The sequence below is a fragment of the Elephantulus edwardii genome, unplaced genomic scaffold (genome assembly GCF_000299155.1).
Source record: "Elephantulus edwardii isolate Elephantulus edwardi_28Jun2011 unplaced genomic scaffold, EleEdw1.0 scaffold00269, whole genome shotgun sequence".
In the NCBI taxonomy this organism is placed as follows: Eukaryota; Metazoa; Chordata; class Mammalia; order Macroscelidea; family Macroscelididae; genus Elephantulus; species Elephantulus edwardii.
The window spans coordinates 1,133,815-1,160,527 of NW_006400019.1; the positions used below are offsets into that span (position 1 = coordinate 1,133,815).

Below are 26,713 nucleotides of genomic sequence, written 5' to 3' on the forward strand. Positions count from 1 at the left end.
GGAAGGCCCTCTATGAGGTGGATTGATTCAGTGACTGGGATAATTGGGATGGGAGTGTCGGAGACAGTGAGATTGGCACAGGACAGAGTGGAGTTTAGGGCTGTTATACATAGGGGTCGCTATGAGTCGCAGGCGACTCGACGGCACATAACAACAACAACATGTGGTTTTCAGTTTTTTAAATTATATATGGTAAATAGGACTGATGTGGAAGCACAGACTCCTGGGGAATTCAGATACATGTTACATGGGAGCTCCTAGAATCAAGACTGGAAAAAGATGAGGCTCTTCCCGCAGGACTAATAGCCTTCCTCGCCCTCGTCCATTGCATGGAACAGTCCTTGTCTCTCTCCTGGGGAGCAGCTGGTGGATTCTAAACACCTGCCTTTCCCACTAGGCCACAGAGGTCCTTTCAGCTAGCACCCTGAACTGTGACAATCTGAGCTTGTTAAAGCCACCCGTTGGCAATGCCTCTGTTACAGCAGCAGTAAGGCACCCCAGTCAACTCTGCTCTTCCCCCACCACTACCTAGAGTAGCAGTGCAGCGTCCCCCTTAGCGTGACTTCATTCTGTGCAGAGGCCATGGCAGGGCACTGGGGAAGACTAGCTCCTGACCCTGAGGGCTCCTTCTGAGGGGTGGGAGGCTCCAGAAGGGACGTGGCCAGTGGGTCCCTTACCATCTGGGTGGAGGGAGCCTGATGCCCTGCCCTTCCAGCTGGTAGGGTTTGGGGTTGCCTTCATTCTGAGGCCCCTGGCAGGCTGTGCAGCCATGGTGGGAAAATCTGGCACCAAGGATGGCAAGCCCCAGGGGGCTAGGAGGACTGTTAGGTGCTGGAAGTGCTGTTGTGGCTCTGGGCGAGGCCCCTACAGGGGAGGGTGCAGGTGTGGCACAGATGGCAACTGGGACCCCCTTTGAGCCTGCTAGCTGAGGTGCCTCATGACAGTTTATTACACAGAAGCCAGCCAGGCTTGAAGGGCCTCAGTGGGCCGGTCCTCTGCAGGTGCCTGCCCTCACACTCCTTGGCCCAATTGTGGGGTCCAGCAGGCGTGTCGCTGCTTCCTGCTTGTCCACAGCCTGACCTTCCACAGGGCAGGTCAGCTCTTGGAGATGGTCTGAACCTGTTTGTTCTGGGGTATCCTCCACATGGGTCTGAACCGAGGGAGGAGCTTAGTCCTCCCTCCTCTCCCAACCCCAAGAAAGTGACGGGTGCCAAAGGCTAACAGAAGCAGAAAGAACTTTATTTCTCTTGGCGGGGAGGGAACCAAAGGAGGTGGGTGAGACACCCGAATACTCCCCTTCTCTTTCCAGGTGAAAGCGCGTGGCCACAGTGGGGGGCAGGTGAGAGCGCAGGGGGCTGGGGTGCGCGTGCAGGCGGGGCGCCCAGCTCAGGGCACCGTGACGCGGTAGGGGCTGCCTGGGATGTGCTCGTCAGCCCACTTGACCACCAGTGTGTACTCCCCTTTGTCCTTGAGCACATAGGAGACGCTGTAGAGCCGGCTGCCCACGTGCTTCACGACAATCTCCTCGCAGGGCGTCCGCGGGCCGTGGACACCCACCAGCAGCATGTTGTTGCCTGCACAAGGTGGGGCGCTCAGTCCTGGGCCCTGACCACCCCTTTCTAGCACTCCCATTCAAGAGCCTATCCCTTCCTCGAGAGTGGTGCCTTTGAACCCCCAGTCCAGGCCAGCATAGGTGCTTCACCAAGGGGAGTGGGGACTGGCTATGGGGAGGTGTCCCTTAGAAAGGATGGGGTGGCCCCAGAAGGCAGTACCTGGCTACTCACCCGCTTTGCTGCAGTCCACTGTGAAACTGCTCTTCTGGCCAGCATAGGCCTTGCTCAGCCCCAGCCCCTTGGCCACCACTTTGCTGGCATCTGTGGGGCCTGCGCCCGGCGTGCTATGCTGGGGAGCACTGGTGGCCTTGGTCAGGGAGTCCACAAACACGGACGAGGTCTCGTGGAGGCTGTGGTTGCTGACCAGGCGAGGGCCTGTGGAACACGGCAGGTTAGGTTGAGAGGAGACTCGAGGGCCAGGCACGGCTTGGGCCTCTGGACGCAGTGCTAAGCTCACCTGTGACTTTGGCCTTGAAGGGGCTGCCCCCAATGTGGTAGGGACCACCGTACTTGATGGAAATGAGGTAGCTGCCAGGTGCCATGGGTGTGTACGTGACACGGTAGCCTTCAGGGCACTCCTGGCAATCCATCTTTACCTTGGAGGGGCCATCGATGGTCACTGACAGGGCACCTGCTCCTGCATTGCTCGTGTTCACGATAAACTCAGCCGGGCTCCCTGTGGACAGAGGAGGTCCAGGCAGGGCCCACCCCGAACCCCAGCAGCAGGAAACTCAGCCACAGGCCCTTGTCACCTGCCCGTGCTTCCTGTAGACCCCACAGAGCACCTACCTGTTATGCCGCCTTCCAGGCCTGCTCCATAAGCTGATACCAGGCCTGGGTCTCCTCCATGCCCAGGCTCTCCAACTCTGATCTTGAAGGGGCTTCCAGGGATGTGGGTGCCATTGAACTTGACATCAATCAGGTAGATACCATTCTCCCGAGGGATGAAGCGCACAGCATACTTATCTGAGGAGGAGGGGGCAGCTGTGGCTGGGTCTACCTTTTCTCACTGGCAGCAAACTCTTGCTCCCAGGAGTAGCCTGGTTTGCCCTGTCCTCACCCAACAAACTCTCTGAGGCTCCTGCGCCTTGCCCGAGCCCTGTGCTGGGCACGCATACCCCGCCCACCCAGAGGCCCTCACACCACTCCCAGGGCCACACTCCCGGAGTGCCAAGCTCCCTGCATGTTTACTGGAGGGCAGAGACGGGTCCTGCGGCCGAAGAGGGGCAGGCTCACCAGTCAGCTCCTCCCATCTCAGGGCTGCCCCACCTGACAGCGAGTCCCCATTTCCTGGGCTTGGGCCCACATCTGGACCCTTTCCTAAGGCTGGGGCTGCTCTCAGAGGAGGCCGCTGGGGCAGATGGCTGGGCGACGAGGCAGGGACAGCACCTCACCTTGGTCAATCTCGGTGACATAGCACTCCTCGAGGGCACCTGAGGGGCTGTGCACCTTGGCATCAATTGCCCCCTTAGCCCCGTTCAGGCTGACTGCAAAAGAGGCTGGCTGGTTGACCTTTAGCCCTGACTCCTGGAAGCACAGCAGATGGGGTTAGATGGGGTCAGGGCTGGGGAGACAGCCTCTGAAGGCAGGAGGCCCAACGGGCTACACTTACCCATTTGGCGTTCACCTTGGTTTAAAGAGGGAGAGCCACTGAGTCAAGAGGGGCAGGAAGTCACAGGCACACCCCTGCTCCCCACCCCAGCCCACGCCAGTCACACCCTGGGCACCACAGCAGGCTCTCCCTCTTCAGACCTCAGCCCTGGTGCGCAACTGGCACAGGCTTCTTCTGTTCAAAGCCTTTAGACTTGAGGCACGAGAAAAACCCCAAGTGGGAGGCAGGGGTAGTCCTGCCACCCCAGGCATGAGCTGAACCCAACCAGAGCAGAGGCCAACAACAGCGAGCTGGGTCTGGTCTGGTCGGGCCAGGCATCACTGGGGGGCAGGGGCCCTGGCGCTGGCGGTTTCTCTCAGTGCCTCACCTGAAGGCTAGAAACAGTGAGGCGGCGGGCATCACCAGATGGAGAGGCCACAGGCACTATGAAGGGGCTGTCGGGGATGTGCTCCTCGTTGAACTTGACCGAGACCTCATAGTCACCTGGGCAGAGAGACAACAGAAGACTGGACTAGGGGGCAGCAGGGACCTTACGTCTGCCCAGCTGAAGAGGATCCGCCAGTTCCCATGCCAAGGGTAGCCCCCCAATACCTGGCTCCTGGACCACGTAGGAAACACCACAGGAGCCGTCCTTGCGGTCTTCAAAGGAAATCTCGGCCTTGCTGGGGCCCTCCACAGCGATGGCCAGGCCCCCGGCCCCAGCTTCCCGTGTCCAGATGCTGAACTCAGCTGCAGGAGGCCACATGTGCTCAGGGCTGCTTCTGGGCTTGGAGGTCAGACCTCCTTCCTCCTCTCCTCCCACCTAAGGGACTCAGCAGCCTACCTGGCACCCCTGCTTCGGCCCTCTCCAGGCCAGGGCCCCCAGCACGTACTTTGTGGGCACCCCCTTCCCCGAGGGGCCCCACAGTGAACTGGAAAGGGCTTCCAGGCACGTGCTGGCCCTTGTACTTGACGCTGACCGTGTGCGTGCCCATCTCCGTGGGCACAAAGCGGATGCAATAGGTGTGGCTCTCTCCTTCCACAATCTCAGCCTCACGGCTCTTGCCCGATGGGCTGGTCACCTGGGCCGTCATGTCCTGAATGCTAATTTCTGCAGGGAAGGAGTGAGGTGGTGAGTGGCAGCTGTGGCCAGGTGTGCTCAGGAGCCCCCTTGGCTTCCAGAGGCCCTACCAGGGATCTTCAGGCTGAGGTCACAGTGGCTGCCAACATTGGCCACCGAGGGGGCCCGTCGCCTGCGAGTGATGCTCTCCTTCACACGGCCCTCTCCTGTCACCTTCACAGAGAAGGGGCTACCTGCAAGAGGAGCGTAAGGGTTACAGCCCCGGGGGGGGGGGAGGGTGTCACCCCGTGTACACTCACCAGGCAGCACATGCTGGTTGGGGGAGGGGTCGCCGCAGACACACTCACCAGGCACGTGCTGGTCAGCAAATTTGATGTTGATGATATAGTTGCCAGGCTCTGTGGGGCAGTAAGTCACTCTGCAGGTGCCATCCTCCAGGTCCTCGGTATTGATGTCCACTTTGCTGGGGCCTTCAATGGAGAGGCTGAGACCCCCATAACCTGCAAGGAAGAAAGGCCTGAACCAGGGGCCACCGACATGTGCTCTGCCCACCCGGCAGGCCGCAGCGCCTGCCTACCTGCATCCCGTGTGTCAATGATAAACTCGGCAGGCTCGAAGGTGTGGCCCTCACGGAGGCCTTGGCCCGAGACCCGCACGCGGCTGGCGTCCCCAATCTCCGACTGGCTGATCATCACAGGGATGGGGCTGCTGGCCACGTGCTGCCCATTCTTCTTCACATGCACCATGTGCTCCCCCGTCTCCTTGGGCACGAATGAGATCCCTGGGCACAGCCAGGAAAGGCCAGGCCATGAGCATCTCCCTGCACGGGAAGCCCTGGCCCACAGCCTGAAAGCCAGCGTTCGCCTTACCCACGTGGCCATTGCGCAAGCGCTTCAGCAGACAGGGCTCCTCCCGGCCTGAGGGTGGAACCACGGTGGCTGTCAGCAGGCTGAGGTCGGTCTCTGAGATGTTGATGGGGATGTCGGCAGCCGAGCCCACCTTGAGGTGGGACATGCGCATCGAGTCGTCGCCTGGGCAGGGGCAGGTGGGCAGCCATCACTGCGAGTCCTGCCCTAGAGGGAGACCGTCTGTGCCCCAGCCTCCTGCATCTCTGCACTGCCCCCGAGCACCACCTACCTGTGACTCTGGCCAGGAACGGGCTGCCTGGTACATGCTGATCGTTGTACTTGACTAGGATGCTGTAGTCTCCAGGCAGCACCGGCAGGTAGGAGACACTGCACGTCCCATCCTGGTTGTCAGTGCAGCTGATCTCAGCTTTGGAGGGGCCCTCGATGGCCAGGGACAGGCCTCCTGGAGAGAAGCGGGGAGAAGGGCCCTGGGTATTGAGTAGAGGCCAGGGCACAACTCTTCCATTTAGAGAGTTTCGCAGTGGGAAGCTCCGTTTGGGGTGGGGGTGGGGGCCTCCCTTTAGGGAAGTCCTTGGGTGGCACAAAATGTTCCTTCAACCCCAAACTAAGCTTGGTGAGTTACTGTCCAGAAAATCTACCAGGGCCTCACAGGGCAGTTCTACTCCGTCATGTGCAGCGGTAACGGGGCTGGTCTTTTTTCATTTAGAGAAAGGGATCTCCATGTGGGGCATGTTTCCCGGAGCCCCCCTCGGCCAGCTGAGGGCATCCTAGGGCACATGTGGTGTGTGCACAGCTCCCACACAGGCCAAGACCAGGGCTGCTGCTCACCCTCGCCAGCATCTTTGGTGTTGACAGTGAAGGTGGCAGGCTTGTTGACCACTCCATGGCTGAGGCCAGGTCCGTAGGCGGTGACGTGGCCGCAGTTGACGTAATCCACGTAGAACTGCAGGGGGCTTCCTACAAAGAAACGGACATGGGGGTCTCCGCTCTCTGCCCCCAGCATGGAGTGGCCCAGGCTGGTGGCCAGGCTCACCTGGGATGTGCATATTGTCATAGCGGATGTCCATCTCATGCAGACCAGCCTCGCTGGGGGCGTAGCGCACGGTCACTGTGCCATCCTTGTTGTCTGTGATGGTGGGCCGGGCGACCTTGCCTGAGGGCATCCGTACCTCTCCTGTGGTCAACAGTGGGCGGGGCTCAGCCTGCTGGGACTAGCCACGGCCCCAGCGCTGCCCACCCCCCACCCTCGTCCCTGCTCACCAGTAATCTCGCCCTTCTTGATGGTGAAGGGGATGACCAGGTCGAAGGGCCGCAGGCTGGTCACATCCAGCCCATTGACTCCTACCAGAGGTCGCTCTGGAGCCTGTGGTAGAGACACACTAGGTGACCTGAGTGCCAGCCTTCACGTGTCCTCTGGGGGGCTGGGTCCATGAGGAGGGGAGATGACAGAGGGCCAGAAGGAAGCAGTGCCTACCCAAGTTGGCTGACCACCCTGGGCGTAGGTGTATGGTGGGGTCAGTTGCTGCTGCCGCAAGGTGGCCGGTGCCGTGGGCTGCTCACCAGCCAGAGCCTACGGGGCAAAGTGTGACAGCTGGAGCCTTGCTGCCTCCCAGGGTCTGCCGGGAGCCCCACGACCCACCTGCTCCTCACCGTCACTTGAAAGGGGCTATTGGGGACATGCTCGCCGCCGAAGCGCACGCAGATGACGTATTTGCCAGGTTGTGGCGCCGTATAGAAGATGTCAAAGGTGCCATCTGAGTTCTCCACCACATCCACGTCTGCCTCCGAGCCGTCCGGCGTGCACACCGTGCAGGTCACCTTGCCCTTGCCCGCTGCCTTAGTGTCCACTGTGACCACCGTCTCCTCTCCAATCTGGATGGTGGGGCCAATGCCAGCACCTGGGGGGGCAGGGCGTGTCCCCAACGGGAGGTTGGTTGTCAAGCAGGTGCCCAGTGGCTCTCCACACCGCCCCAGCATGGCTAGGCCACCCATCCCCGCCCTCCAAGCTTCTCAGAAGGCAGGAAACGTTCTCCTGAGCCACCTCCAGCCAAGGAGCCCTTCTTGGGGTGAGCACTGTCCCTGAGGGGAGAGGCCCGAGAGGTGGCACCCAGTGCCAGGAAGGAAAGAGGAAGAGTACAGAGGCCCACATCACCACCTTGGCCAGCACCTGAGCCCTGAGCCCCAGCCCACGTGCTGCTGCAGCATGGGAGTGTGGCACGCCCCAGGCCTGAAGGTGAAACGGAGTTTCCTGATGACTGAGAATGCTTGCTCAACCAGAGAGGTATACAGCGGGGGACAGAGGCAGCCCATCATAGCCGGCGAGGACAAGGAGCGGGGCAGCGGGAGCAGCGAGGTTAGCCCCAAGAGTGCAGTGCAGAGCAGCAGTGGGACCAGGGCAGGGCAGGGCAGGACGGGGAGGGACAGTGACGTTAGGAACTGGAGATTCTGGGGGCCTCCCTGGCCACCAGCTGGGGGCTCCTTCTGCCCACTCACTTCCACTTCCGAGGCCCCTCTCCTGGCTGACCCAGCCACCAGCCACTTAACCCTGTGCTGGACCTACATCTCCCTAGTGACTTCCACCCTGACCTCAAGGTGGCCCCAACCCCAGCCTCAGGCAGCCTCAGCCACTCTGTCCTCCAAGTTGAAGCCCATGAGAGTTGAGAGTTGACCTAGCTTTATGAACCTGAATGCTACTGAAACCCCCAGCCACCCTCCATCCTTCACACAGCATCCGGGGAAACTGAGGCCACTCTCTGAACCCAAGACTCAACTCTGCCCCTGGCCTCCAAGGCCCCCAGCTCCCGTGGAGGCTCTACAAACCCAAGCCACCTCCTAACCCAGACCCATGGTCATGCTAGGCTCCCTCAGTGGCCTTGGCTGACAGAGCCCCTGTCCATTCAGAGACTACCTGGATAACGTCACTGCAGAAAGGGAGGGGGAGGGCAGCCAACGGGTGCACTTTGGGGCTCCAAGGCTGGGCTGGCCCCCGCCATGCTGCCCGCCCAAGCACCGAGGCCAGCAGTTCGACGGTACCATGCACAGCCACGGGGCTAGGGGGAGGCAGGGGTCTGCGGATCTGGCCAGGGTTCCCTCAGCCCACAGAGGAAACAAGGGCAAGGGCTTGCTGCCCACCCCGGGTGATTGCCCAGGGTGCCAAGATCCCCAGACCCCAGCACTCCCAGGAGGAGTGTCCTATCCACCTCACCGCGAAAGCTCCCGGCTGCAACCTGAGTCCTGAGACAGGGCCGAGGAGGCCCTGAGGGGGTGGTCCGAGCAGCTCATGCTCAGCTCCAGAGGCCTCCCTGGGCCCTAGCCTCGGCCCGCCCCCCGGCCGGCCCTACGGAGGCTGTGGCTGGAACTGTCTGGGGGCAGCACAGAATGGGCAGGAGGGGCATAGGGAGTGGCCCCAGCAAGCAGCTTACCTAGCCCGTGACCTCCGATTGACACTGAGGTGAGAGGGCAGAGAGCAAGGAAGGTCAAGTGAGTCACTCAAGGGGCCGCCCCACTCCCACACGCCGCCCCAAGCAGCGAGCCCTGGCACACAGGCGCACCCCAGCCCCGTGCCGACCCGCAGGGGCCTCGTTCACCTGTGACCGTGCACTTGCTGGCATCACCCGTGGGCACGGCCCGCACGCGGTAAGGAGAGAAGGGGATCTCGTCGCCGCCGTACTTGATGAGGATGGTGTAGCGGCCCGTCACGTCAGGCACATAGGCGACCGTGTACGTGCCGTCCTGGTTGTCCTGGATGTGCGTCTTCTTGGGCTTGCCCTCAGGGTCCTGCCGTGCCACAGCACAAGGGCAGCAGTTGGCCCAAGTTTTGGGGGCCAGCCTAGCCTGCTCCAGACAGGCCCCAGGAAGGACCACCTGCGGGCTCTGAGAGCTCAGGCCTCAAGCCCACCCCGTGAGCGGTTACAGGTGGGCACACGGGCTGTGTGCTGCTCACACAAGGTCACAGGATGTACCTGTCAGCACCCTTCTCGGGGAGGCCCACCCTGTGGCAGGCTGCCCAGAAGTAAAGATGGCTCACCGTTATCTGCACGGCCAGCAGCCCCTCTCCAGCATCCTTGGCATCGATAGTGAACTCCACAGGCAAACTGGCTGGCACGCCAGTTGTGTTGAGCCCAGGACCACTGGCCTTCACCTTGCTGGCATCATGTGTGGGCAGCACTTTGACCTTGAAGGGGCTGTTGGGTGAGGGTGTTGGGATCACTCAGAGGGCGTGTGACACCCAGCCGGGCCCCTCCCCACAGGCGGAGGGCTCAGCACCTCACCTCCGTGGCACCTCCTCATCCCCATAAAGCACAGAGATGCTGTATGGTCCCTCTCGGCTGGGTACGTAGTTGACAGTCTGGGTGCCATCAGCATTATCCACCACGTCCACCGGCTCCACAAGGCCTGGGGCAGTCCCAGAGCACAGGGCCTCAGTGCGGCCCCCAGAGCCCTCCGCCCTCACCCCAGCCCCTGGGACATGGTCAGCATTCCGGCACCCAGACCTCGTGACCTGCTGGCCACTTGCCTCTGCCCCCTGCGGATTGGCCTAGGGGCCCACTCCAGTCTGTCCTACCAACCAATGGCTTCAGCCCCATACTTCTCTCTCCTGCATAAGCTTCCATCCTGGCTCCTCTTCCCACTGGCCCCCCTCCTTAGGGACCAGGCCTCAACAGGCTTTCGAGGGGAGGATGTGTTCCTCCCGGGTCCCGAGCGCTTACCTTTGGGCCCCTGCACCTTGACCTGTAGCGGGGCCACACCCGCCTTGCTGGTGTCCACCTGGAAGGACTGAGGGAGGTTGGCACGTACCAGCCCTGGGCTCAGGCCAGGACCTGAGCACTTCACCTTGGAAGCGTCAGTCACGTCATGCACAGGGACCTTGAATGGACTGCCTATGGGGAAGAGGCCATAGCACCGTGAGATGGTATAGGCCAATGAGGGGACCCAGACGGCCACAGGCCGGGTGTCTCACCTGGCACTTGGTGACCACCATAGGTGACATTGAGGCTGTAGGTGCCAGGTTCATAGGGAACATACTCAACCGAGCAGCTGCCATCCTTGTTGTCCATACAGGACATCTTGGCCTCGGAGGGACCCTCTACAGCCAGGCCCAGGCCCCCTGTGCCTGCTCCCCTGCGGAAACACACAGCGGTCAGTCCCCGCAGGCCCCAAGACCCCCACCACATACACTGCAGGCACCGCCACCACCACCGTGCAGGCTGGCTGCCTCACCGAGTCTCCACGGTAAACTTGTTGGGTTTGTTGGTGGTTCCACTCTGGATGCCCGGTCCATGAACCCGTACTCGAGAGGGATCGCAGCCCTCAGTCACAGGGACCTGGAAGGGGCTACTAGGCACGGGGCTACCAGCGTAGGTAACATCAACAGAGTGCAGGCCTGTGGACGGGGCCGCCAGTGAGCCGGAGCTAGGCACACCCCACCTGCGCGCCCAGGGCCTGGAGAGTACAGCACTTACCATCCTCGTAGGGCGTGTACTCAACCTTGTACGTGCCGTCGCCACAGTCCTGCACGAAGGTCTCTGTGAGGTTCCCCGAGGGGTTGGCAACACGCGCCTTCACGTGTGGCCCTCCGGTCTGGGTCAGAGCGCGGGCATCCACGCTGAACTCGGTAGTGGCCTCACGGAACACACCTGCCGTGAGCACGGGGATCAAGGCATGGGGTTCTGGGGCCACTGGCAGCGGCCTCAGGCAGCCAGCCCCTTCTCTGTCGAGCCCCGGCAGAGCCGCTCACCTTGGCCCTCAATGCCAGGCCCGTAGCACTGCACTCCAGAGGTGTCCACGGCAGGCTCCACCTGCAGCTTGCTGGGGAAGTTGGGCACTGGCTGGCCACCGTACTTGATTGTGACGGTGTAGGCCCCCGGGCAGAGCGGGATGTAGGTGATGGTGTGCGTGCCGTCGCCATGGTCCTGGATGTACACTTCGGCCGGCAGCCCTGCCTCTGACCGGATCTCGATGGTCAGCTCCGCACTGCCCGCGCTCGAGCAGTCCACGTGGAACTGGCCCACCTCGCCAGCAGTGGCCCGCTCAAGCCCAGGGCCCGAGCACTTGACCTTGGAGGCATCAAAGCAGGGTACCACATGGGCCTTGAATGGGGAACCGGGGATGTGGGTGTCGGCAAAGAGGATGTTGATGTTGTAGTCGCCAGGCTCGGCGGGCACATAGGACACAGAGCACGTGCCGTCTCCATTGTCCAGGCACTCGAGCTGGGCCTCACAGGGCCCCTCCACAGTCAGGCCCAGCCCACCAGTGCCTGCCCCCTTGGTGTCGATGGTGAAGCAAGCAGGGGAGCCTGCATTGCCCCCCTGCAAGCCTGGCCCAAAGGCCTTGACCTGCGGGCAGGCGGGAGAGAAAGGGCCGGGCGCCAAGGTTAAGCCTTTCCCCTACTTCAGCCCATCCCCTGACCTGGGCTGCAGCAGGGGAGAGGGGCAGGGACAATCTGGAGGCAACAGGTTACCTTGCTAGGCTTGGTGGGAGAAACGGCATCCAGTGGGAAAGGGCTGCCAGGCACGGGCACACCATCATAGGTCACTTCCACCTCATAGGGCCCCTCTTCTCTGGGCACAAAGCGTACCACGCTGGTGTCAGCCCCAAGGCCAGGCTCCACCTTGCAGGGCACCATGGCTCCCGAGGGGCCCATGATCTTGGAAGCCACTTTGCCTTGGCCACCAGCCCCCTTTGACTTGACACTGAACTCCTGGTCTTTGCCGACATCCACTTCTGTTGCAGGAAGAAAGAAGGAAGAGTGAACCTCAAGGGCAAGCCACGCCTGGGGTCAGACCCTGGCCACCGCTGCAATGACTTACTCTCTCCAAGGCCAGACACCTTGATCTTGCTGAGGTCCAGGCTGGGGGACACCCCCACAGAGAAAGGGCTCTTGGGGATGGGGTCCCCTCCATAGCTGACATTGACACCCACTGGACCCTGAGGAGGTGCAAAGGAGAGAACAGGTGATGACGCAACTTGGCCCCCTGTCACTTGGCTGGGCCCCATGGGCAAAGCAGAGGGACGGCCTCAGGAGCCAGGACAGCTACCTGCTGTGTGGGTGTGTACTTGACCGTGTATGTGCCGTCATGGTGATCTACAATGTCCACGTCCTGGGCTGCATCCCCTTTGGTCAGGCCTGAGAACTGGACATCTAGTTTGCCCTTCCCTGCGGCCTTGGCATTGACCGTGAAGTGAGTGGGTTTGCCAAGCTCAACTCCTAAAAAGATGGAGCCACCGTGTAAAAGCACGTCCATCACCCAGGCCTCAGGTCTCTGAACTCTGTGGGAGCTGGGGGACATGCTCACCAGTGCGACTGAGACCGGGACCCTCTGCCTTCACCTTGCTGGCATCGTGGGAGGGCTCCACTCGGACCCTGATGGGGCTCGTGGGCGTGGCCTGCAGGAGGAGGGAGCAACAAGGTGAGAGGGGCAGGCCTTGGGCTGGGAGGGCTGAGCCCAAGGGCACTCACCTGGTCAGCAAAGAGGACCATGATGGTGTAGCTGCCAGCCCCACGGGGCGTATACTTGACTGTGAAGGTGTCATTGTCATTGCGGATGATATCAAAGTCGATGTCAGCCTCAGCCGGGCCCACCACGCCAGGGGCACACTTGATGCCAATACTGACGTCTCCTGAGGCGGTCAGAGGTGGAGGCTGGTCACCAGAGCTGCTCTGCCTGCAGTCCACCTGCCTGCCCACCTGCCTGCAGCTTCTCCTACCTTGTCCCGCTTCTGTGCAGTCTACTGTGAAGTAGGTGGGCTCGTGTGCCTTGAGCCCCGTCTTGGCCACCCCAGGTCCATAAACCTTCACCTTGTTGGGGTGACTGCCAGCTCCGACATTGACCTGTGGAGCATGCGGGTGAGGATGTAAGCAGCCCGAAGCAGCAGTCAGGCACGCTCCACCAGGTGCAAGTCACACGGGAGAACTCACACCCCCAGAAGAAAACCCCAAACCAGCTGCCATGCGTCCCCCGTGCAGAGCAACCACACAGGGCCTTTTATCAGCTCACCAGCCCTTTATTCCAAGGCACCCCTGAGCAAACTCTACCTGCTAACCTTGTGGTTAGCATTCAGGCATGCCAACCCCTTGTATGGCCCAAGGATCCCCTTAGAAGAAAAATGGAAGGCACTAAGTACTGGCAAGGGAGCTCTGGTGGCCTAGTGGCAAGAAGTTACACTGCAATCTCGAAGGCACACAGTTCAAGGGCACCAGCTGCTCAGTGGGAGAAGGATGTGCAAGCTCCCGCCCAGGCAATTAGATTAACTTCCTCTGAGAACCCACTGGAGAGTCAGCTATGGGTTGGTTCCAACTCTGCGGTACACAACCACAAGTACTGGAACAGATGCAGAGAAACTGCCATCCTACTGTACTGTTACTGGAACATGGTGCAGCCACAGTGGGGAAAAACCAACCCAGAACTATGTGTGACCCAGCAAGTCTCCTGGTTACAGACCCTGGAGAACGAAAGCAGCCATTCACGCAATACCGATGTCTTTTCTCACAGGAACGGACCTTAAAAACATGCTTGGTTGAGGAAGTCAGACAGAGGCACACGTGAACAACCCCACTTAGGGAAGACTCATGGAGGCAGACTCATGGTGCCAGGAGCCAGGAAGGGGAACGGGCGTGAGGCTTTGCTATACGTGCTTTGGAACGGATACTGGTAACGGCAAGAGCACTGTCAAGATGCTTACGTACTAAAGCGTACACCTTAAACGGGTGACCCGCACGCTACATGAATTACACCTTGGTAAACCTCTTAAAAAAGAAAAGGGAGCAATGAGGAGGCCACGGGGATCTGGGGAAAGGCTTCTCCAAGGCCCTCAAGAGCCAGCTCACCCGGAAGGGGCTGTTGGGGATGCTGACACCCCCCCAGGACACCATGGCTGTGTGCTTCACTGGCTTCCTGGGCACATAGGTGCAGCTGTAGGTCCCGTTGCCGTTGTCCTTGACTGTGGCCTCCACAGGGCAGCCCTCGTTGTCCTGGGAAGGCGGGGATGGGGAAGGGAACAGCCCGATTTGTCAGTGACCCAGGCCTGGAAGGCTCAGGTTCCCATCCCTCTGCCTCCCTGGAGGGCTCCCCACCTGCACTTGGACCTTGAGGGGAGCCTTCCCCCCAAGTTTGGCATCCACCGTGAACTCTGCTGGCTTGTTGACCGCCACACCTGTCTTCTCCAACCCAGGCCCTCGGGCCTTTACCTAGTAAGGACCAGCAGGGTCTTAGGTTGGGGATGAGGAACAGAGGAGCCTGGCTGACTGGGCAGCCTTGTGCACTCACCCTGTCAGGGTGGAAGTCCTGGGGGGCCTCACGGATGTCCGCCATAAAGGGGCTCAGACGGATGTCCTCGCTGTTACAGAGCACGTGCACCGCGTATTCGCCAGCCTCCTGGGGCCAGTACCGAACATCACAGGAGCCATCACCCTTATCATCACACTCGATCTTAGCCTGGGAAGGGCCTTCCACCGAGAAGCCTGCAGAGGCCCCCAGCTCCATCAGTGCCTGGAGCCCCATGGCAGGCAGGAGTCCCTGTACCTCCCTGAGAGAGCCCAGCTCACCGAGGGTGCCCACGTCATCGCCAATGGCCTCCACCACGAAGTCTGCCGACTTGCCCACGACGCCTCCTTCCAGCCCAGGGCCCCAGGCCCGTACCTTCTGGTTGCCACACTCAGTGCCCACTTTCACCTCGAAGGGGCTGGAAAGGGCACACAATTGAGGAAGGCTGCACCCAGGGACCACCCTCCTGGAAGGCTCAGGGCCCTGTCATTCAGAGGGGAAAGATAACAGGAGGAAGGAGACGAACTCGCTGGAGCCTGCCCCTCACCTGCGAGCAATGTTCTGGCCGCCCCAGGTGATGGTGACGGTGTAGGTGCCAGGGACCGTGGGGTAATACTCAAAGCCATAGACGCCATCACCCAGGTCCTTCTGCTTCACTCGTTCTTCACCCTCTGTGGGCAAAGAGGAGACCTGGGCTGAGCTCCAGGTAACAGTGCCCACCCCACTCCCTGAGCTGCTCGGGCTGCCCCAACTTACTAGGACCCTTGATGGTGACCTTCAGTTCCCCACTGCCTGCACCCTTCGTGTGCACTTTGAAGTCTGCAGTCTCCTTCACCCGGACACCTTTGGGCTGCAGCCCTCGGCCAACAGCCCGGCACGCACCAGGGTTACAGGCTGTGGGCACAGATGCCAGCTAAGCTGCCAGGCAGATGGGCTGACAGCCCTCCTACCTCTCCCTCAGGGTGGGGTCAGAGTCGGACACACAGGTGAGGGACGTGCAAGAAGGAAGTGGAATGAATGGGACTCTGGGCCCCGTTGCCCAGGCCGCGAAGGGGGGGGCCTCCTTCCCCGAGCACCAGCCCGGCCCTCCCGCCTCGAGAAGACAGAACCAAGTACCGGTGACCCTGCAGGTAGAGCAGAGCAGAGAGCAGCAGCAGGCTCCAGCCAGCTGGAACAAGCCCTTCCGAAGACCAAAGCGTGGAGAGGAAAGAAAGAGCGCCAGCGGGCGAGAGGAGGAGGACAGTGGGAGTGCAGGTGTCAGGCTGCCAGGGCTGGCCGTCGCCTGGCCTCAGGCCAGATGCCCAGAGGAGCAGCCAGGGAGGCCTGGGCCAGCCTACCTTGGCCAACTGTGACCGTGTAGGGACTGCGAGGGACAGGCACGCCAGCAAAGGTGAGGTAGATCGTGTGGACACCCTCCATGGTAGGCTGGTAGCTGCAGCGGTACGTGCTGTCTGCCCGGGCCTCCAGCTGAGGCTCCACGGTGCCCTTCTGCCCAGTAGGGTCTTGGATGACAACGCCCACCTCGCCTGTGCCCGCACCTGAGAGAGATCGCCAGTTCAGCTGTGGGGTGAGCTGGCCACTCCAGGCTCGGCACAATTCCCCCAACTTCTGCCAGCCTGCACACCTGCTGTGAAGATCTCGAAGTAGGTGGTCTTGTTGGCAATGTTGCCAGTGGGCTCCAGGCCAGGGCCCTGGGCAGTCACTTTGCTGGCATCACCCTGTGACTTGTCCACATACACCTCAAAGGGGCTCTTGGCAATGTGCTGGCCAGCAAAGAGCACCGTGACCTGTTCCCAGGACAGGCAGCTGTGAGGGCCAGGCCAGGAGACCCTGCAACGGTGCTGAGCCTCCCAGCGGGCTGAGGGCTTACCTTATGGGTCCCTGTCACCTCAGGGACATACCAGACAGAGAAAGTACGGTTCTTGTCATTGTTGGCTGTCACCTTTGCCTGTGAGGAGAGCCCGGAGTCTCTGTAAAGAGCTGCCCAGCCCAGGAGACCTGCAGCGCCCTCCCCACAAGCTGGCACCCTCACCTCCTCCTGGTGCCCTGCAGGGTCCTCCACGTACACGAGGACCTCACCCTGGCCAGCACTCCGTGTCTCCACAGTGAATTCAGCACGCTTCTTCACCATATTGCCCGTAGGCTCAATGCCTATGGGGAAAGGAGTAGTGCAGGTGGTCCATGAAGGGGCAAGGGCACAGTTTTGTCCCTCTTCCTGAGTGCTGCACCCCACCCTACTCGCTTCCAGCCTCACAGCAAATTCATCTAGCGTCAACCCCAGGGCACAGAGCACGTCTCAGGGACCCAGCTGTGCTCTTGCTGCTGGGGCAGGCCTGTGCTTGTCTGCTCGAACACTCAGCTCCAAGTCTCTGCTTGTCCAACCCTCTGTATCCTCCTGAGCTCGTGTCCCTACAGCACCCCGCCCCCTGGGCCTTGCCGATCAATGCTGACCAGAGCATCTGCTGGTTCTACTTGCCGAGATTAATTCGGCCTCGGGTTTACAGGACTTTGGGAACTCTTTAGCATGTTCTTGTCTGACCAAAGCTATGAATTAGCTTCTCAAGGAGGTGTCACACGCTCTAAAGCTGCCCTCACCTCCCAGATTTGAGGGTGCTGGTCCAGCCCACTCACCTGGCCCATAAGCCCTGGCCTTCTTTGGGTTCAATTTGGGTCGCAGGGGTGCCCCCGGTTTCAACTTGGCCTTGGGAAACTGGGACAAGTAGGTCATGACAGAGTGCTCATCTACATTGGGGTCCACGATCTCTTCAGGCGTGATCACCTGCCACAGGAGACAAAAGCCATTGAGCCTCTACCTTGGTGCCTACTGCAACATGACTTTGACTAGGCTCACACGGACCTGAGGGATGCCCAGCCAGTCATCGGCCTGCTGCATGGCCTCCCTTGCATTGTTCACGGGCTTGCTAGCGTCCCAGGAGTCCCAGTCAGGACACAGGCCTGCAGGGAGGAGAGAGCTGTGAGTCCACGTACCCTAGGACCTCAAAGAACGAACCATCCCCTGGCCCTGGCCCAGCAGCCACTGCAGAGCATGACCCGGCCTCACCAGGGGCACAGCTATCCACCAGGGCGCCCAGGGCACGGCCGCTCTGCCAATCCCGACTGAAGTTGGTGATGGGCAGCTGTGGCAGCTTGTTCTGGATCCAGCCCAGGAGCCTCTGCTTGGGTGTCTGCTTCTTGGCCTCCTCGTCCTCCTCCTCGTCCCACATGGGCATGGAGATGGAGTAGTGCAGGATCAGAGTCCAGATGAGGCCCAGGATCAGCTTCAGGTTCCCGTCCACGATGGCTTTACTGTCTGTGAGGGACAGGAGTGACAGTCCCAGGCAGGGGCTGGGTGCAGGCAGCCCCCAGATGTAGGCGTCCAGGGAGGAGGGAGTGCCACCCAGTGGGAAGTGGGGTGTGGATCAGCCAGTTTGCCCAGAGCCTGGGTGGGTGGGGGAATGTCCTGCAGGGGAGGGCAGACAGCATGACAGTATGGTGCAATCAGAGGCACGTGGGTGCCTGGGGAAGGGCAGGCATTCCCAAGGAGGGTCCAGTGAGGTTGGGCTCCAGAGAGTAAGGGACTGAAGGTAGTGGTGTGGGGAGGCAGGGATGATGGGTGCCTTCACAGTGTCCATCTTCAGGGACCTGCATCCCCTGTCCCTGTGCTGGCAGGAGGGCTGGGGGAGGGGAAGAGGAAGGAGGCTGGAGAGGAGGTTGGGAAACCCCATTGCAGCTTGGAACAGGGCCAAAGAAAGGCTCAAGGTTGGGCAAGGACCACTGGGGTGCAGAGATGTGGGGCCTCCTGCCCTCGTCCCTCCTTCCCTCTGCAGAGCTGAGCAGACAGCAGGAGGAGGTGCTGCAGGCCACGCAGGGGAGGGGCCTGGGGCCAGGAGCCAGCGGGTGGGCGGCTTGGGCCTGACTCACTGGGGCCTCCCAGGCTGGAGGGGAGGAGGGCCCAGTAGGCTTGGGGGCCCACGAGGGGGTTCTGCTCAGCAGGCCAGAGGCAGGGCTCCCCGCATCTTGCAGGCTCAGCAGAGCCCAGATGGCCCTGCCTACCGGCCCCCCTCGCCAACTAACGGGTTGCAGGGCCATGCCCTGCTCACCACAGGGGAAGTGGTTAGGGCGCTGCCTCCTCCACCCTGGGCGGGCACCTTGCACCCCTGTCACCAGGGCTACCGCTCGCCCCACCCTGGAGCCCTGTCTCTGGCCCCCGTCTGTTGGGAAGTGCCATCAGGCAGAGAGGAATTCTCTCTCCAAGGGCTGAGTGGTGAGCACTGGTGGGTGGGCCTTGTAGGCGCTCAGCTTTGGGATCCCCTCTGGAGCCCAAACGCCGACCGCCAAGAAAGTGCGGTTCTGCTGCACCCGCTGAGGGGCAGGGGCAGGTGAGAAGCAGTCAGGTCCCAGCAGAAGGGCCAGAACGCATCTGCCCTGAGACTGTCCTTTCCCTGCTAGGGCTGCTGTCTCTAAGCTGCAAGTGGTGGGCGGTAGACCAGGCTAGGGGGTCCAGGTCCTAGCGAGGCCGGGGTTCCACATCCTGCCCATCCCACTGAGCCATATTAAGCCAGCCTCTGCTGCCCCCTTCCCCTGGAAGGAGAAACGGGGTAGGGCCAGGGCTGGAGCGCGCCTGGCTGGACGGCCCGCCCCTTCCCACCCCCTCCCCACCCCGCCCTCCCCTAATCACTGCAGCTTTCCAACATTTTTTTGCCTTATATGGCAAAGCCCTGGGAAGCAGGCCCGCTCCAGCCAGCTCAGAGGGAGGGGGGAGGGCAAAGAGAGGAGGAGACCCCCTCCAGGACTGGGGTGTGGTCCGCCTGCCTCCCCACATCCGGTTGCCCCCCTCCCCAGGACGCAGAGATGACTCAGCTTGGCTAGACTGAGGCAGGCCTGGGGGTCGGGGGGTGGACCTCGACACTTTGCAGAACTAGCTGGCACCCTTAGAACCTGTCCTCCGTGTGGCGGGGGCACAGGAGGGCTGCGCTGGGCAGCCAGGGGCCCGGCCAAGCCTTTCTCTCCAGAAGGAATGCAGCCCCATCCCTTGCTCCCGCCCCGTCCTGCTGTCCTCCCATCGAGAGGATGCTTCAGTGGCCTGAGCCTAGTGACAGGAACAGGCTGGCGCTCAGCCCAAAGCCGCCAGTCTAGTTCCTCCGAGTGACTCCTGCCTTCTGGGTGCACGTTGGGCCCAAGAAGAGCCTCTTGGTGCCAGAGTGGGCTAGAGGCCCATTCTCATTGCTGGCGCTCTTTAGCGGGCGCTGGACCCCTTTGGCCCCCAAATTCCCTGGGTGCGACTTAACCTGGGACTTGGCCTTAGCTCCAAAAGAGGGTCCTAACTTGCACACCAGAAAAGGCGCGAGACCTAGACAATGGGCGTAGCATGGCCGGCTCTGGGAAGGCAGGGGCGCCCCCCACCCCCAGCCCTCTCCCACCGACGCGCGGCGGCGGCGGGCGCGGCCTGCGGAGGATGTGAGCTCAGCCTGGGAGCGGGCCAGGGGGCGGCGCGCACCCCGTCGAGCGGGCTGCGGCTGCAGCGCCTTTGTTCTGAGGCGGGAGCGGGGCGCAGGGCGGCCGGCAGACACGGGGCGGGGGTGACGGCGCGCAGAGTTCTCACCAATGGACACGAGCTTGATGCTTTCCCGGTCGAGGAACTCGAGTGCCACAGACACGTTCTCGAGCTGCATCTGGCGGAAGGTGGGCCGCTGGTTGTGCTTGCGGTGCATCTTCTTCTGGCTGAGCACCTCGAGCAGCGCGATGAGCCGCAGCCCATCGCTCAGGTCCGTCTGCAGGTTAGCGATGCGCTTGCTCACGCACTTGAGGTGCTCGTTGCACCAGCGCGTGAACGTATTCTGCTGGATCTTCTTCCATGGAGCGTCCTCCGCTAGGTCCTTCTCAGTAGCCGGCATCTCCGAGTCTCGGGTGTCAGGCCCTCCGCCCAGAGCCGCGCCCGCCGCGCTCTGGCCGGTTCGAGAGTGCGAGCTACTCATTTTGAGGCGCGAGGAGCCGGGGGCGGTGCTGGAGCTTGGGCGAGGGGACGGCCCTTTAATTAAAGTCGCAGGCACTCAGGCGCGCGCAGGCCGGGACAGAGAGAAGAAGTTGGGCTGCGGAGAGAATGAGCCCTTTAAATGCGGGTGGAGGGCGGAGTCTAGGGGGCGGGTCTCCAACAGGGCGGGGACGTGGGGTGGGACTTTCCGGACCGCGCCCGTCCCGCCCCTCCAGTCCTAATGCACCTCAGCGACCCCCGCCCGCTTGGTCTTATTAGTTGTGGCTACCGGACCCCGACTTCAAGAGGGTCCCTCGCGCCATGGAAAACGTGCCCAGTGCCAACAAGCCAGGAAAAGCTGAGCGACATCAGGCCAGCACGGACGGAATGCCCTCAGTGTCCGCGCCATACACAGGACTTTCCATCCCTGGTCCCGGCTGGGGCCGTGCACGCTCCTGGAGGCCGAAGTGCTTGGAATGTCCACTTGGTCGCTGCCCTCTCTCCGGGTCCCCAGTAAGGGGCCTGAGTCTTCTAAGCAGACACTTGAGCAGCGCCTTCCAGGGCCAGGCTCTCCTTCCATGGAGAGCACTGGAGAACGACGGCCGCGCAGGGGCCCAGCCTACAGCAGCCTGGCCACCCCTGCTCCAGGCCCCTTGCCTCCTAACCCATGCTGCCCGCTGCCCACGGCCCCTTGTCCACTGCCCTCCTGCCTGGAAAGGAAGCGGGGCATTGGGCCAAGAAGCCGCCGGAAACCACTCTCCAATCCTGGAGCTCCCAGCCAGCCCTCCAAGGGGCCAAGCATGCCCATGGGCACTGGCAAAGAATGAGGTGTGATGCCCACCTCTGCCACCGGGCACCGCCCACCGAGGGAACCTGACAGGCAAGAGTCAGGCTTGTTCTCCTGCTAGGATGGTCCTGAGCTGAGTGCCACCAGGGAGGGTACAAGTGGCCTTCCAGAATCAGAGGAGCCTGCTGGGGGAGGCGCTCCAAGAAGACTGCGCAGAGCTTTGGGCACGGTGGCCTTGCAGGGGTGGCCACAGGAGAGGGAGACTGGGCGACGGGGATCTGAGCTGGGAGTGGAGAATTCTTTGCCATCCCACACAGGCAAAGTCTGGGGAGAGCCTGTCCTCACCAGCATTGCACATCTTGCTCTCCAGACTTCCCCACCAGCCATGTCTTCTTGGTAGTAGTAATTCCTCTTTCTGCTAAGTCTAGTGGGTGAGGTCCTGGGCCCCTCTGGTGCGCGGGCCCAAATATAGTGGACTCTCACTTAGCCTCTCCTGCCTCCTACCTCATCTCTTTTCAGTTGTCTGTCACTCCACTAGGTTTTCCTCATTGGTGGTGGCAAAGGGTCCAGATGGCATTTCCAACTCTATTCTTCCCTGTCCACTTTCAGACACCTGCAGAACACTTCCCAGGGAGGAGAGTGGGAAAGCCGTAGAGGGCACCCATGTAACCCCTTCTTGGCAGGGCAGATTTAGAGTCATTCTATTGGTCATCCTCTCCTGCCTCCAACTGGAAAACAGGTGTCAAGGAATGGCATTCAATCAAGAACCATTCTGGCTCCCAAGGGCCACCCAAAGGGCCCACCTGTGCTCTATCTCTTCATCTTCAGACAGACAGCAGGGAGATTGCATCTAGGCAACTATCTGAACTATCTAGTACTTAGCTCCAGTAGGGCCAGGGGACCGTAGTACCGGGTCCTGCCTTTCAGCCCCAGTCTATCCCTATTTAGGAACAGGGAGTGGTAGGAGAGAGGGTCCTGGCCCCCAGAAACCAGAGTATGACCACCAGATGGCGCTCCGCCTAAAGCCCCCAGATCCCGCCAACTGCGGAAGCCAAAATCCAGCTCTTTCATATTTTCCCTTATTTGGAGTCCATTCTTGGATGTTAGGCACACCCCGCCCCCCACCTCAACCCCGGCCCTCAGACCCTATGCCTGGCCCTCCAGCTAAAGCCCTAAGTGCAGGGCTTTGATCAGCCGACCTAGAACTGCGACATGTCAATTAACACGGCCAATCTCTCCTGGCCACTTTGTGCCCACCTACATTGTGGAGCATAAACCACCATGTCCAAACTGACTGAAGCCCGAGTCCCTGGTCCTGAGGCCATGGGAATCTAAGCTGCTCACATGCTAACTGGCAGGGACCATCTATCTAGATCAGCGCCAATTTGGGAATCCGGCCTGCTGGTGCCTGGCCACACCCCCACTTCCGTCGGCCTGAGCTTCCAGCCTGGGAACCTGCTCCAGCAGCTGGTGCACCACAGGTTTGTGTCCACAAGGAACTCCCCCACTGCCCTGCCATGGGGCACACTAGCTATAAGGTGGCCTTCTGGGATCACTCACACTTTACCCACACAGGAACCTGTTCTAGGGGTCCTTCCTTCTCAGAAAGGCTTGAAGGTGTACACCCACCTTCTGCTCACCTCTCAAGGACCCTATGGCCTTGGGTTCCCAGATTCTCGGCGCAGACAGGAACTGGAGCGTGGCTCCAGGACCCAGCTCGCGCACCTCGGCTCCATCTGGTGCGCATCTGCGCCTGCATTCTCTAGGCCTTTGCTCATCACTCTCGCCTCAGTGCGGTGCAGCGCCCCTCCAGCCTGCCCAGAGCCTGGCCTCCGACAGACCTCACCTGCGGTCCCTGCGCGCGGCTGGCGACCGCGGGGTGGCGCCCGGCTCCTTTGCGCGTCGGTGCCCGGGTGTCTGGTTCTGCTGGCGTCCGCTTTGCGCGCCTGCCCGTGAATGGCCCGCTGCCGCCTGTCTTCTTGTTGGCCTCACCCCCGGCCCGCGCCCGCCCCGCGCCCGCCCCGCGCCCAGCCCGGCCCGGCCCGGCGAGAAAGCCTTAATTGGTAAAATCGTCCAGGAGTCGGGGGCGGGGGTGCGCTGAGAGCTCGGGCGCCCAGGCCGCAGTGGCGACGCTGCACCCACCCCCTAATCCCCCCCCCCCGATGAGCTCACCACCCAGCGAAGGCTGCCAGCATGCGGGATAGGGGTGGGGGGCTTCCACAGAGTCTGCAGACTCCTCATGGCATGAGGAGTTTAGGGGAGCCAAGTGCTTCCCATCTTGAAGGGCCCAGGTTTATAGACCACTTCCTCCGAAAAGCCCCTCAGAATCATGGCCCCTTGTCCAGGCCTTGCCTCTGCCCAGCCCTGCAATTGGCAGAGTCAGTTCCTGCTGCCCTCACGGGGGTGGGCAGGAGGTAGGTGCAGGTGTTCTATGAGCACCCACTTGGTGCCAGGCTCCATGAAGGTTAGACTGGAGTGACTCTGAGGCCAAGATAAATTGTCAGCCCTCACCTCCCCTTGTAGGTATGACCCCACTGGGTGCCATGGCCTGGCCTGGAGCAGGGACAGAGAGCAAACTGGATTCTCAGGACCCCCACATACTCCACTAGAGGCAGCCCCAAACCCGGGAGTGGGCAGCAGGGCAGACAGCCACGCCCTGCCATGACTGTCCCTTCCTCTTTATGACTTGGCTGGAAGCTTCACATGGATATCAAATGCCACTTCCTTGAGGAAGGACCTGTCATGCAGTGTCTTCTTAACATTTTCCCCCCACAAACCACAATTAAAAAACGAAATTTGCATCTGACCCAATATACATAGATGGATGCATACACAGAACTGAAATGATTCACGCAGCAGGACTTACTCTTAATACCTCCAAAAATCTTCCATTAGTACCTGCCGTCAAGTCAGAACCCACTCATAGCTGAGCCACCAAACAGGTTTTCAGAGGCAGTAAATCGCATGGGAGGAGATTGCTCATCCTTCTCCTGAGTAGCTGCTGGATTTGAACTGCATGCTTGTGGAATGGCAGTGCAGCTTCTCACCACTAGGCCACCAGAGTGCCCTACTCCATTGAAAAAAGGAGAAAAGAAGGAAAGAGAAAGAACTATGGAGAAAGAATGAATGGAGGTTAGAAGGAAGGAGGAAAGGAAGGAAAGATGGGGAGGAGAGAAGGCAGGAAGGAGGACAGAAGGGAACTGTCTGCTTATAGCGTGCCAGGTTGGGAAACACCCACAGAGGGCCCCTCCCATCCTGACCCTCAGTGGACACTTCTAACAGACCCCCTCCAGTGGGGACACCGCAGCTCGGAAAGGCAGTGGGTTTTCACGACTTGCTAGTGAAGGGTCTAGACTCAGAGAGGAGACCTCACAGAACCGGGAAGGGGCTGTACTGTGAAACTCATGACCAGGCAATCTGGCCAAAGGACCCACATCTCCCTCTGCTCACTTGATTTTCTTTCCTATTCCAAAGATGCCAAGACACATGGAGATTGCCAAGGGACCAGGAAGGAGTTGGAGAGACTAGGCAGAGAAAGCGCCCCCGCCCCCCAGTTTCCCAAGGAGCAGAGCAAGCTTGGAGCACCATGCTCTTGTGGTATTTGTCAATACAGCTCTTACTATCCACCAGAGACAATGTCCTCTTCTTCAGGGCTCAATTTCCACGTCCTCACTTCCTGTCCTGCCCAGAAACAGCTCCTGCTGGCTCCCAGAGGGCCCTCCTTGGGAGCATGAGGTGCTGGCTGAGAGGATGTTTCCTGAATGAACCAGGACTTAGGGTTCTGATCTCCCTCTCTATGTGGCAGGGGTGTGGAAGGCCTATCAGTCTGGGTGGCTTAAAGGTTGGTCTGGCATCTGATGATCTAGGATGGAGCTGCATAGCCACGTGACTGGACTTAGGCTCCAGGTGCCCACCAGGTGGGTGCAGTGTAATCACAGTCTGGCTTCTTGGTGTGTTTTATGGGGGATCTCATAGTAGGGGCAAAGGGGGGACATATACAAGGCAGAGTGCCTAGGCAGGTGTGGGGGGAGGTGTTCCCTGGGGAGAAGGCAAACTTAGAATTCCTTGACCTCATAAGGAAACAGCTAGCATCGATAGGGGAGGGGTGGCTTGGGGGAGGCTGCGTGGTTGAGGAGAAGGCAGAAACAGTGCTGTACACACAAGCCTCTGGGATAAGGGCCAGCATTACAGATAGGCGACAAGAGGGCCTGGGACTGACTGTGCCAAAATTCACGATACCATGAGGTGGCCTCTGCCCAGCCAGGACCCTCTCCTCTGCACACTGTCTCAAGGACCTCATGCTATGTGGCACACTGCAAGACCCAGGCTCTAGACCTCCCTCGGCAGCAGCAACTTTTCTTAGACCCTTTGTTTTTGGCTTCTTCCCACCTAAGCAAACCATTCTGGAGAAGGATTTGTGACCCTCCCCCACCCAAGTAGACTAGTTGTTTTTATGTATGGTTGGGTCTCGACTGACTCCTAGCTGACCCTCCAGTGGGTTTTCAGAAGCTGTGAAGTACAAGGAAGCAGAGTCTCCCGCGGAGCAGCTGGTAGATTCGAACTACATGCCTTTGGGTTGGCAGTCCAATTTCTTACCAGTAGGCCACTAGAGCTCCCATCTATTACTGTCATCCCCTCACACAGCCCAGGGAGAGGGCCTTGCTGTTGGCTGTCACCTCCGTCTCACTCTCAAGGAGACAGCACTTTGCTGCCTCACATCTCCTCTAACCACACTCCTAACCCTACCCCGTCGCCCAGTCTCCCTCTCCTGTGGCCACCCCTGCAGGGCCACTGTGCCCAAAGCTCTGCGCAGTCTTCTTGGAGCGCCTCCCCCAGCAGGCTCCTCTGATTCAGGAAGGTCACCTGTACCCTCCTGGGTGGCACTCAGCTCAGGACCATCCTAGCAGGAGAACAAGCCTGCCTCTCTTGCCTGTTAGGTTCCCCCGGTGGGTGGTGCCCGCTGACAGAGGTGGACATCACACCTCATCTTTTGCCAGTGCCCATGGGCATGCCTGGCCCCTTTCAGGGCTGGCTGGAAGCACCTGGATTGGAGAGTGGTTTCCGGCGGCCTCTTAGCCCAATGTCCCACTTCCTCTCCAGGCAGGCGGGCAGGGGGCAGGGGACAGCGGGCAGCACGGGATAGGAGGCGAGGGACCTGCAGTCTCCTGGAGCAGGTGCCTGGGAAGTGGCCAGGCTGTGGGCTAGGCCCCTGCGCGGCCGTGGTTCACCAGCGCTCTCCAGGAAAGGAGAGCCTGGCCCTGGCAAGCGCTGCTGAAGTGTCTGCTTAGAAGACTCAGGTCCAGAAGCCAAGGTGGGGAGCAGAGACCTGGGAAGAATGCGGGGACCCGAGCGGGGGCCTCAGGGGCCTGGGCCCGACGACTCTAGGGAGGTGGGCCTCTTCGCCAATACGGTTCAGCCCAGGCGCAGGACCCACCCTCCAATATCTCCTCGGAACAAGGCAGCGCTCCCCGCAACGCAGCCCTCCTCCTGCGCTCAGTCGGCTGCTCCCAGGCCCCGCGGGGCTCCACCTTGGAAGGG

General features: G+C 60.9%; 1 protein-coding gene across 5 annotated transcripts; it reads right to left on the reverse strand.

Moving 5' to 3' along the window:
• Positions 1 to 1,386: 1,386 nt before the first annotated feature.
• On the reverse strand, positions 1,387 to 20,407 carry FLNA (filamin A, alpha). 5 transcript variants are annotated; one of them, XM_006899922.1, is made up of 47 exons: positions 20,020 to 20,392; positions 17,479 to 17,727; positions 17,275 to 17,372; positions 17,049 to 17,196; positions 16,450 to 16,568; positions 16,288 to 16,365; positions 16,042 to 16,204; positions 15,755 to 15,955; positions 15,174 to 15,311; positions 14,965 to 15,088; positions 14,699 to 14,835; positions 14,421 to 14,614; positions 14,228 to 14,341; positions 13,982 to 14,125; positions 12,862 to 12,985; positions 12,614 to 12,774; positions 12,450 to 12,540; positions 12,192 to 12,361; positions 11,964 to 12,081; positions 11,615 to 11,877; positions 10,892 to 11,489; positions 10,617 to 10,790; positions 10,375 to 10,537; positions 10,115 to 10,275; positions 9,864 to 10,034; positions 9,426 to 9,549; positions 9,182 to 9,338; positions 8,742 to 8,931; positions 8,577 to 8,600; positions 6,805 to 7,052; positions 6,629 to 6,724; positions 6,415 to 6,517; positions 6,188 to 6,328; positions 5,983 to 6,111; positions 5,423 to 5,596; positions 5,155 to 5,316; positions 4,863 to 5,066; positions 4,633 to 4,785; positions 4,396 to 4,518; positions 4,049 to 4,315; positions 3,817 to 3,954; positions 3,593 to 3,708; positions 3,008 to 3,140; positions 2,403 to 2,579; positions 2,071 to 2,289; positions 1,785 to 1,988; positions 1,387 to 1,574 (listed from the first exon to the last, which is right to left on the reverse strand). In XM_006899922.1, exons 1-47 carry the CDS (start codon positions 20,390 to 20,392, stop codon positions 1,387 to 1,389), a joined length of 7,944 nt encoding a protein of 2,647 aa, XP_006899984.1. The 5 variants fall into 5 exon arrangements, with proteins under 5 accessions (XP_006899984.1, XP_006899986.1, XP_006899987.1 ...); XM_006899924.1 differs by lacking the exon at positions 8,577 to 8,600 and having other exon boundaries at positions 20,020 to 20,407; XM_006899925.1 differs by lacking the exons at positions 6,629 to 6,724; positions 8,577 to 8,600 and having other exon boundaries at positions 20,020 to 20,314.
• Between the last annotated feature and the right edge of the window lie 6,306 nt (positions 20,408 to 26,713).